The following is an 11,588-nucleotide window of genomic DNA, read 5'->3' as shown; positions in this document are numbered from 1 at the left end:
TTTTTTAGCAAAGAAATAAGTAAAGTCAAAATTGGCATTATTTGTTACTTATCTTCTTCTTCATCTGTTGGAATTTGAGTCCAGTTCGTATCTTTGTGCTGGCCCTGATATTATTTAGGTTTTTATTTGAGTACTGCTCCTGTGAAAATGCAAATAAATGCATAGATGTATGCTAAAGGTGGGGTTGGGGGGGGGGAGGCATGACCTCAGTATTTTTTAAAAACCCTGGCTCCGGCCCTGAGCTCATTACTGGACCCACACAGAACCAGCAGGGCGCTGTGTGGAGTTTGTCGCCGCCCCGTGGACGCCGCCGGTACCGACGCTGTTTAACGAGGTAATGTTTTTCTCGCAGTAGTATGAGGATAACAAGCCAGCGGATCTGAGTTGCGGTTACAAGCCCCGTCAGCCGACGGCTAATAAAGCTGAAAACATTTGCAAGTGCGGGCAGTCAGAAGAATCGTGGCGGAGCCGCGACGAAGGAAGGAGGCTTTCTGTCGGCGCTGGTTTGTTTATCTTCATGGAGTCGTCGGGTCGGAGTTTGTCTGAAATCTCTCAGCTGTCCGTGGATTAACACAAGACTCGACTCAGAAGCGCTGTCAGATCATTTTAAGTGATAAATTTGTGGATTACGCCCCTGCACCACTTGTGAATATTTTTGCGTTTTTTGGAGGCTGCTCGTTACCCAGTTTGTGGGCAACATAAAGTCGAAATTCAGTGAAGTCCGGACAAGACCCAGCGGACACTTGTTGAAATACAATTTACCGAGCAAACCTTTGCCCAACTGCTCAGGAGCTTTGCTAACGTTCCTAGCGAGATTTAGCTAACGAGGCTAACAACTTTCTCTTGACACCCGCGCTCAGTGTTTCGGGCTCAGGTTGCTTCTGTTACGTGTCTGTTAGACGTTGGCCGAGTGTCCACAGGTTGGCAAAGTGCGTTTGTCACAACCGTTGAGATGGCACTGACAGCAGCTTAGCTAACTCGGCTAGCTGCAGCTGTTACTCGGCTCGTTCACCTCCAACGTTTCGTTAGCAATGACAGCTAACGTTATGTTAACGTTAGACTCAAACAAGTGGTTCGCTGGAAATGTGTCAATATGAAGTTATATGTCGCCATTAACTTCTTGTAATCAACACGGCATACTTTGTGAAAGTTGTTAGAGTTGACTCACAGACAGATAAAGTACACACGCTTTAATTAATCTGCTCTCCAGGCATAAGAAGTCAACTTTTATTTTACGGGCAGCTTTAACGTTAGCCTAGCTACGTTAGCTGCTAGCTCGGCTTACAGCACAGAGTTGACTGTGAATTTTAACTTTGGGCTAACCGATAATGTGTGCTGTGGTTTCGACACGCTGATGGGTTCACTGCGACGCTCACTGAGAGACTTTGAAAAGTAGACCCCCTCCCCTCCGGCACCGTCTTCCACTTTTTCCCCCCAAGTAGCTGAAGTTGTGAACACTTGCGGCCCGCACGATGTCCGGCTCCCCGGGCACAGGTGGCTCCAACCCCAGGAAGTTCAGCGAAAAGATAGCGCTGCACAACCAGAAGCAAGCAGAGGAGACGCGGGCCTTTGAACAGCTGATGACAGACCTCACTGTTTCAAGGGTAAATACACTTCATTTCTGTGAGCTAATTATCTTTTTTATCAGTGGTAATCAGGGGACAAAGCTCCCTCTTTAAGGAGCCGTCTGCTGGGTGTCTGAGCTGAGATTTCTGGTGTTCAACCAGAACTTCTCGTTTCTCTTCGTGCATTCATTCAGCAGTGGCAAACCCTCGTCTGTCAGTGTGAAGGCGAAACGAAAACAGCACACAGGGGTGCAGTGATACACGTACTCTGCAAGAGCTGTTGTTTTCTTCATTTATTTCATCATCAGCAGTGCAACAGGAAATGGGAAAGTGGCTCCTCTGCTGCTGAGCCACCCGCCAAAAAGCTCCCTGGCGCTGTTACAAGCCCTCAGAAAGAAGCAGTGTTGTCTGGGAGAGACGCAGTGTGCGTGTTTCTGCTGTTTACATCTCTGTCTTCCTCTCATGTTTGAATCAATACCCATGGGTTAAAAACCTGAAGTGCACCCAGGGCACTGTGCACAGAGAAGGGACCGGCTCAGAGCACACACACTCATCATAACACTGGGCTGTGCTCCCAGTCATTCACAGTGCTGATGCTCAGATGAGCTAAATTACTCAAAATGTGCTTTATATTCATCTTTCCAATGTATAAAAACATCGGCTGCATTAATTTGTGTTTCAGGTTTAGGCGTGAAAGTGTTGCTGAGTTGTTTTTCAGTTGCTTGTATCAATGTTAATCAATCTGGTGAAGTTTTTTCTGATTAATCAATGACTTGTTTAGACTGTAAAATCTAAGAAAACGGTGAAATCTGTCCAACATGACATCTATAGATGAAAACCAAAACACAAAGATATTATCGTTCTAATGATATTAAGTAGGACCAGGTACTAGAGCTGTGTTATATGGCCTTAACAAAATGTGTCAATATTTTAATTTTATATTGCAATACACGATATATATCTTTAATATTTTGGCATCTTAATAGCAAAACAAAATCAAATATCAGTATATTATTGACCAAATACCTCTATTCATATTGCAACAAAACTGTAAGGATGACTATTGGTAAATATTAACACAGTGAGATTTTTGATAAATAATCGTTAGTTATGTGGATATAATGACTGAGTGGGTGAAGGAAACAGTAAAACAAGCAGAGCAGTCTGGGAAGTCCAGAAAATGACATCACTCTACTGTAATGCTGCCTTTTTCAATATTTAGTCTAATATCACAATAATGATGCAACATCAATTATTGCCCAGTCTTACCAAACCCTCCCACTGAAGGTCAGAGCCGGACAATGTTAAATAACTGGCGATTCATGTTTTGCTGACTTTTCCATTAATAGTGATTTTGTTAGTTGTACTTGACAGGCCAACAGCAAAATCCAGATGTGTTGACAAAGGACACGTTGGACTGCTTGTTTTTTTGTTTTCTTTTACGGCAAAATAATCTAAATAATAATGAGCTGTGGTGTTTGCTGCTCATGAGCAATGTGATCATGTGATGGTCGTTAAAAATAATTAGCAGTTTAATTGATAATAAAAATATTCATCAGTAGCAGCTTTAATCTGCAGGATTGATATCAGCTGATGGCTCATACATCAAATACTGGTGACAAAGATATTTCACAGTTTAACACGAGAGTGCACTGAAACGGTAAACTTCACTGGGAATTTAATAATTATAAATTACCCCGAGCATCATTTTCTCTATTTCTATTCTGTATCTCTAAAATAAGAGTTCTCACAACATTATATATCATGCAAGACATACACCAATACCAATATATCTGTGATCGGCCAATATCGGCTTAAAAATCAGCCATTCAATATATCGGCAGGGCTCTAAATATTAGTACTAAATATCTAGTTTGTTAGTGTGATTTCCAAACAACACAGTAGTGTTAGTGTTAGTTAGTAGCTCCTCACTGGGCTGATCCTGGGTCAGACTTGCATGTATAATGTCAGTTAACAAGGTTTGCTGTTTATTTCTTCAAAACTTTTTGAGCACTACTAATTCAAGATGCTCCCTCAGGTGTCACTTTTACTTACTGCTCTAGGTATGTTGGATCGGTTCACACTTGATTAGGACTGAACGATGTGCAAAATGTTTTTTTTTTAAAATCATATGAATGTTCTCACAGATGAGTCATTATTTTAGTGGCTATGGTAATTTGTGCTTTTCATTTTCACCTGGAAAAAAATCTAAAAGTGTTGGTGATGTGATTTTTGCTGAGATCTGTACCAAACAAACATGAACTGTACGTCTGGGAAACATGATATGCAGGTCGGGGCGTCTCTGCAGCGCCACAGTAATACCTTTTGTGATGGTATGTTGTGACCAGTGTTGTGAAACGGTACCCAAAACACATACTTGAGTAAAAGTATTACATTGGTAAAAGTGCAAGTCACTCATACAAATAATACTTGAGTGAAAGTCTTTCATTATCTGATAATAAATGTTCTTAAGTATCACACGTACTAGTAAAAACAAATTAGACAGACGTTAACATGTACTCTATGTGTATATAAACTGTATACGGTGGGTTGGCTGATTATCAGATATACAGAAAAATACTGCAGACAAATTACATTAACGTGCTCTAAAAAAAAGAAATGGCTCGAATGCAGCATGTATCCTGCAAAGTAGCTAGTAACTGAAGTTATCAATTAAATGTAATGGAATAAACAGTACAATATTAGCCTTAATGTCCCCCATAATGTCGGGGAGTGGAAGTAGAAAGTAGCAGAAGATGGAAATAAGTAAGTAAGTAAAGCACAAGTACTGTAATTAAGTATGGTACTTGAGTAAATGTACTTAGTTACCTTCCATCACTGGCTGTGACACAGTTTTTCTTCGCAGCTCCTGTGGTTTGGAAATCACAGTTGGCAATATTGTGATTTCAGTGATATTTTTTATTAATGTCTCAGCTTTATAATACACAAGTAATATATTAGTCCCTTTTTTGTATCCATGTCTTGATAATCTGAAGGACATACTGCATATACCACATACTGCACATTGTAAGTGATAAATATAGTGGCCCTTTAGAGGATATAAAGGCTCTTTTCACATTATTCTCATACCATTGGTTTACAATGTGCTCTTTCTATGAGAGGGAGAGTCCTGAATGGCCGGTCGAAGAGGATGTGGTTTGAGGCGACACTGAATAAAGTTTGCCATAAGGTATGAACTGCTGCTGACCTCCTGTGAGACAGAAAAGCCCAGTCAGCGAGCCTGAGACGGGCTGGATGCAGGAACAGCTGGAATTAGAAGTAGCTGCTTCTAGATTTTGACCAAAGGACTGAATATAAACCCCCCGAGGGGCTCTGAACAAGTGTACATGGCACCATAGTGCACGAACAGACTGCAGCCTTCCCTCAGCTGTGAATCATATATGTGTACAGTCTGCTTGTTTGATGTTATGCAACAGCTAACGCCAACACTGGAGTAAGAGGTTTAAACGAGGATTTATTTTCTGAATATTTAAATATTTTTTTCATTCGTCCTAGATGGAAAATTAAATGTTCCTGGTGGGACGTCCGAGTTAATCACAGTAATGTCTGTAATATGTTTGTCATTATGTCCCTCTGCTTTGGACAGCTGGGACAGTTGTCATCTGACATTTATTGGCCACAGTTCACACAGAATTAAACTGACATTTTGGGTCCCTGCTCCTTTTAAACAGTTTGGGAGCAGCTTTTAGCTATTTAGATGCTGCATCATGGAAGCTTTAATAAGACATTTGTATTACTAGGGCTGCAACTAATGTTTAATTTTATTGTCGATTAATCCCTCGATTCATTCCTCAACAACTCAATGAGTTGTTTGGTTTATAAAGTGGCAAAAAATGTCGGTCAGTGTTTCCCAAAGCACAAGATGACGTCCTCACTTGTCCTATTTTGTCCACAACACAAAGATATTCATTTAACTGTCACAGAGGACGTAAGAAACCTAAAAATAGTCACAATGTAGAAGCTAGGATTTCTTAAAAGATCACTCAAACCGATTAATCGATTATTAAAATTGCAGCTCTACTTACTAGAATCTCTTCAGAAAGAGGAGAAAGTATCTGCAGCAGGACTGTCGGAGCGGTTTTTGCTTCTTTTAGGGCGGTTTTAGTGGTTGCAAATATTTTTTGTTGATGAATTAAAAAGATAAAAAGACCAAAATGTGTTGCTGCTTGATCACATCATAGTTGCTGCATATAAACAGACAGATATCGCAGCGGAGGATTTGGTCATTTCGATTTACATTTCCCAGCCTCGTCCTGATTTCTTGTCATATTCACAATCTCTCCGTTCTCTCTAAATCCACTGATAAAATCTAACAAGGTCAGTCTTTGAGATTCAAATTTTGCCCTTTCGGCAGTCTAAGGAAGAAATGCCCCTCTGATTTGCCTATTCCTGATCACAGCTGATGATTGGATCTGTTTTCCTCACCTTGGCAGAACAAGCTGCCTTCTGTTTTCTGCGAGGTAATCGTTGTGGCATCTCGTCTGGTAGGGTGCCTTTTGGGAGGCCAGGCTGCCTATTTCCTAGAATGTGTCCCCTTAAATTGTATCTAGGTCTGCTGCATTTTTAGCATTTATTTTGGTTGCATTCGTATGTTACTCCATTAGATAATAAGTATATGATTCATTGGGTTATAAAATGTATTCGGTTAGTAGTGGTAATACGTGACAGTTAGTGTTTCGACACTGGAGTAGCTGCTTGTGCAACGATACGACTTCACAACATTTGAATTCTGTACGTCCACAGTTTGCTGCACATACTTTGAAGAGGCACACAATTAAAAATTCAAATAAGAGCACTGAAAGTGGAAACAACAATATGTTAAAGCAAATCTCTGTGTCTCTGATCGCTGCGTTTTTTTCTAATGACAGCTGTGTGAAAGAAGATTGTAATTTCATCCTGAAGCTATATTTTCTTCACATGTCCAGATTTATAATTCCTGACAATTTTGTTTTTGTCCCCCTTTCGACTGACAGGTGCAGTTTCAGAAGATCCAGCAGCTTCGTTTGACTCAGACACGGGCGCCATACTATGGAGGCTCTCTGCCTAACGTCAATCAGATCGGCAACACCAGCACTGAATTTCAGGTGGGATTTCATCACAGCAGCACCTCAAACTACTTATTCAGAATATATCTCTTAGACAATTTAACCTTACTTTACCATTAATGAAGTCCGTCCACAGTGAATTCACTGCACCACGTCGGTTGTCAGGAATAAATACATAGAGTACTTTATCAATACCAAGAAGAGGTAAAGGGGACATACAGTACCAGACCTTCATGAGCGATGTTGACTGATAATCTTGTCGTCCTTGGCCTACACGACAAGAAAGTACGGTACAGAGTATGTGTGGGTTCTCTTGTTTTCCTTGACTTGGCCTCAATGCGCATCTTTTTGCCGTGTCCGTAAAACTTAACATTGTGAATATATCCTTCCATCATGTACTGTGGTCCTTGCTGTCAACTTCTTGAAGCTATATTGCCTCAGTCCCAGAAACTGTCTCTTAAACGCTGCTGCAGCTGCCTAACGGGACCAGCGTCGCCATGTTTTTTAATGTCAAGATTATGCGACCTAGCAACAGTATCTAAGGGGCGGGACTTGGGATCAGCCAATTGTCTTGACTTTATCAGACCATGCAGTAAAAGTTGAGCCAGGTTGAACTACTTTGCCAGCATTTTTTCCACATAGTGCTACGAGTGTCGGTCTGATCTCAGCCTGGAAATCAGTGCAGTTTATTTTGTGTGACTGGACTCAAATGTTCTCCTTAAGCAAGAGGACGTTTCATGTCGAACTAAACATGAATGTTTTCTTCCAAACCCTGCTTACCTTGGGATTACTATCTACAAAATTCAAGGTCTTGTTCTCATTCTGAGGTTTTCAAGGCCTGACCACAGTGACCCGTAGATCTAATGTTGTCTAGTTCAGTGGTTTCCAAACTCTTTCAGACCACAGCACCTCTTCCAGGGAAATGTTTTGTTATGGCTAGAGCCACCCAGGCCCCAATATAACATGTCTATATCTACACTGAGGGTTTCAATCATTTAACATCTGATATTAATATTATTACTATTAAATTATTGTTATATCACAATTATTATATCAATATTAAATTGTATAATATAGGCCCATTCTCAATCACACTCTGCAGATGTTTAGATAAATATTTATCTTATTATATGCAATAAATGCAATTCAATACACTAATATGTTTATTGTTCAAAATTAAAATGGGCTGCTGTGCCTGTGTTGAGTTGTATCAGCATTTCTTCATTTCTGCAGCATAACTGCATATTAAACAGGAATTTTTGATACAGTGATTTTAATATTTATTATTCGATGTCTTTGAAAAGTTTATGTAAAACATAATGTAAATGCCACCGATAGTAATAAATGTGGTGAAAGGTTAGTAAAAATGTACGAAAATTAACAATGATAGTCAATCTTGCAGCACCCATTTAGATTGTCGATTAATCCATCATGTATTTTCTCAATCAATCGATATCAGAAAATGTTGAAAAACAATGATCAGTGTTTCCTAAAGCCCAAAGTGACGTCCTCAACTGTCTTGTTTTGTCCACAACCCAAAGGTGTTCAGTTTACTGTCAGAGAGGAAGAAAGAAACCAGAACATGTTGACAATTGAGAACTTGGAATCAGGGAATTTTGTCTTTTTGTTTTTTCCCTGTAAAAAAATTATCCCAAATTAATTATCAATAGTTCGTTAATTTAGTAGTTGATAACTATTCAAATGTTCGTTGCCGCTTTCCCCCAGTTTGTGAACCAGTGGTAGTATGACTGCAAAAACATTGAAGTGGACGTTCTGAAGTGCAAACAAGCTTCTGCAGAGAGTGTTAAATAATTTAGCTGCTGACTGAAAAAAAGGAATAAAAGATCAGTGCCGTATTTCTCAGCACTCCTTTGAGAAATGCCGTATTTTATCCAAGAGTTCTTCTCTGCAGCACTGGGCTTGTATCTGTGTCAGCTCTCCAAGGACCGGGTAGTGCTGGGACACAGAGGGTCCAGGTGAAAGTGCCCTTGTTACTTGGAAGAATGGCCCTTTGAGGTAGAGCAGTAATTGCAATTTCAACACTGTGGCCAGGTCCAGAAATCAATCCCCACATGGAGGGAGTCCATTCACCTTCTCTTCAGGGAACAAAACTCGACAAACTCAATCGCGTCTAGATTCCACCGGATGATAACCCGCTTTTTAACCCTAATTAAATTAAATGAATGCGGAGACCTTAACGTAGCCAGCTCCGAGCTGAGCAAACCTCAGTGAAACTCACAGAAACGGTTTTAATAATTTAAAGAAGAAACTTTGAAATGTATGTCATGCGTGTGATGTCTCTTTCTCAGGGTGGCTTTCCATCAGGTTTGGACTCGGTCAGAGGAACCCGCCACCACGGGCTGGTCGAGAGGGTCCACAGGGATCGAAACCGCATCAACTCCCCCCATCGCCGACCCATCGACAAGCACGGACGGCAGATATCCTTCCAAGCCTAAATCATTGACAGTAGGAGATCTGAAAGGGTAATCGGTGACGTGGAAGTGTTGTGGCTTCCAGGTGGTTGGTCGTCTTTGTTGTTGTTGGCGTTGTTGTTTTTTATGGCAGTTTGTGTTTATGGTGTGGTTCCAAGCGTGACGACACTTACCAGTGTAGGCAGCTGTTTTGTAGCCTCAGGAACAGAATTAGTCATTATGCTAATTTGAAATGTGACGCAGAGACACTGCGCTTTACTTACGCCTAATGGACATTGACAGTAGGAGATTCTGAGCATACTCTGAATGCACACACTCAGGCAGGTTGTGTATCCGTGTGTCCTCAGCAGAAGGTGCGATTTTCATGACGAAGCTGCAGAAGGGTCTAATCCTTTTAATGGTGACAGTACACAGGATGAGGAGCAGAGGAGTGAGTGTTTGCACTTAAACTTTCAGCCGCGCCACAGTTTCGTCAGTGATGGACTGAGAACAAGCAGAAAAATCAAATATATCTCTGCCTGATTCTGCTGCTGTTTTGGTTACAAATTCCTTGGTCACATAATTCATTCGTTCAATTTCATAAGCCGTATTGTGTTATATAAACTGTCCCCATTTACAGTGCACAGCTAATCGCCATGAATGTTATTACCAGTCAGCTATCACATGTGCAGTGTGTGTCAGAATTCATTAAAGCTGTGTAGGTATCTTATGTGGTACTGAATAGAGACAACAGTGGTTGAATTTAGACCAGAATTATTAACAGCTGGATCGCTGTGTGTAATCTTGACATGCTGTTCGGAAAATTAACCATAATTAAAGCACTTCAGCACCTCGGGAATCATTATGTGTTTGATTTGGAGAGCAGAAAGACCAGGGTCCCACTTCTGTCTGACTTGAATAAGACCACTGTGTACAGTCCCTGTTAGGGTTGCAATAGTATGAGATTTTCATGGTACGATAACAATCTCAGAAAATGTCATGGTGTCACAGTATAAGGTATTACACAATTATTATAATTATTATCAGCTACAATGATCCTTAACAGAATAAGGACAGAAAGGTTTATTATGTTAAACAAACCCTGTTAATATGAATTAAAAAATATTATGTCCTGGCAGACCTGAAACTTTATATAAACTTGAACTGTTATTTTTTTTATAACACTACTACAGTAGAATTCAATACAGTAGATGAGCAATTGTCAACTCTCATACCACTGTATTGAAAACCGTATATCACTGCAACCCCAGTCCCTATTACAGCCTGAGCCATGCTGGATTTTTGGGCATGATGCCGATAACGATATTGGGGAGCAAAAGAAATTCCAGCTGATGATATATATTGATATATCGGGACATTTTACAGCTTAACCCTAAACTTTGTTGTCTGAAATGACATTAGAGCGCTGAAACAGTATTCCTCAATGGGAATTTAATAATTATGAATTGGCACAGACGTCTTTTTCTGCATTTGAATTAGGGATGCTCGATTATGGCAAAAATCATAATCACGATTATTTTGATTGATATTGTAATCAAGATTATTAAAGACGATTATTCATTGATTGGAGAACAAGCATTTATTGAACTTTTAACTCTGGTATTTCTTTTAACACGATAAGTTTGAACTGAAAAACAAGAAAAATGCAAACAAATAAGAGAAAAATATATTAATAATATGAATTAAATAATATGTAAAAAATAAAAAATAAACACTATCCCAGACTTAAAGTACTATGCACTGAAACAGAATTACTCCTCTGTACCATTTAAAAAAACCCAACTCCAACTATGGTGCTGCTTGGTCATGTATTACTCTGTGTGTGGACTTAATAAATTGGTCGTGTTCCCTTGAGGTGCAGACACGGTCGCACGACATATCTTGCACAATATCTTTGTTTGTTCCGAGTCAGACTCCTCGAAACCGAAGTGTTTCCACACCACAGAATTTGCTTTACCTTTCTGCCCAACCAAAGGCTGCCTTTCTGCCATCTTCTGCCATCTTCGTCTACACATTTTTTCCAAACACCCACTGGCGATACGCACCGCCGTGGCTGAAAGCGAAAACTTTCAGGCGGGGGCGGAGCGGAGTGCACAGGTGGAGATGGAAGGGTTCGCTGCATTTACCACACAAGACACGGCGTGCGGCAGAATGATCGTTTTATTACGATTACGAATTTGAATCTTTTTTTTTTTTTTAATCCGCAGGTAATATGGGGCAGCTGATGTATTGTTAATGTTGCACCAACCATTCTGGTTAGACTGCTGGCCTTTGATTTGCATGGTGCAGATATTGGAAGTCAGCAAACTTGTTTTGTTTCTGTGGTCATGTATAGTCGTCTATGTATTGTGTAAAGATATAGTCAAATGTGATGTACCAACCTCTCCTACGTTTCTGCTGTGCTTACTTCATGAGCTTATGTGCTCTGTTGCTTTGCTTGCGTCTTTGAAATCTACACAACATCTCAGACTAACTGCTAGTTTTAGGTAAACTCAAGCTGTCATTTTTACTTCTTTGAAAAACCA

At 40.2% G+C, this 11,588-nt stretch overlaps 1 protein-coding gene across 6 annotated transcripts in view; it reads left to right on the top strand.

Moving 5' to 3' along the window:
- Positions 1-313: 313 nt before the first annotated feature.
- Positions 314-11,588, top strand: part of crtc3 (CREB regulated transcription coactivator 3) — a 43,858-nt gene continuing 32,583 nt past the window's right edge. For 5 of the 6 annotated variants that reach the window (XM_084374568.1, XM_084374569.1, XM_084374566.1 and 2 more), the window contains exons 1-3: positions 314-1,604; positions 6,560-6,670; positions 8,941-9,072. In XM_084374568.1, the coding sequence (XP_084230694.1) occupies positions 1,473-1,604; positions 6,560-6,670; positions 8,941-9,072 (375 nt within the window). In that variant the 5' untranslated portion in view covers positions 314-1,472. The remainder of the gene's footprint in view (positions 1,605-6,559; positions 6,671-8,940; positions 9,073-11,588) is intronic. The other variant, XM_084374570.1, reaches the window with a different exon arrangement.

Source organism: Pagrus pagrus (genome assembly GCF_965226575.1).
Source record: "Pagrus pagrus genome assembly, chromosome: 1".
NCBI classification, from domain to species: domain Eukaryota; kingdom Metazoa; phylum Chordata; class Actinopteri; order Spariformes; family Sparidae; genus Pagrus; species Pagrus pagrus.
The sequence above is the reverse complement of the archived record's forward strand: the minus strand, read 5'-3'. Positions and strand labels throughout refer to the sequence as shown.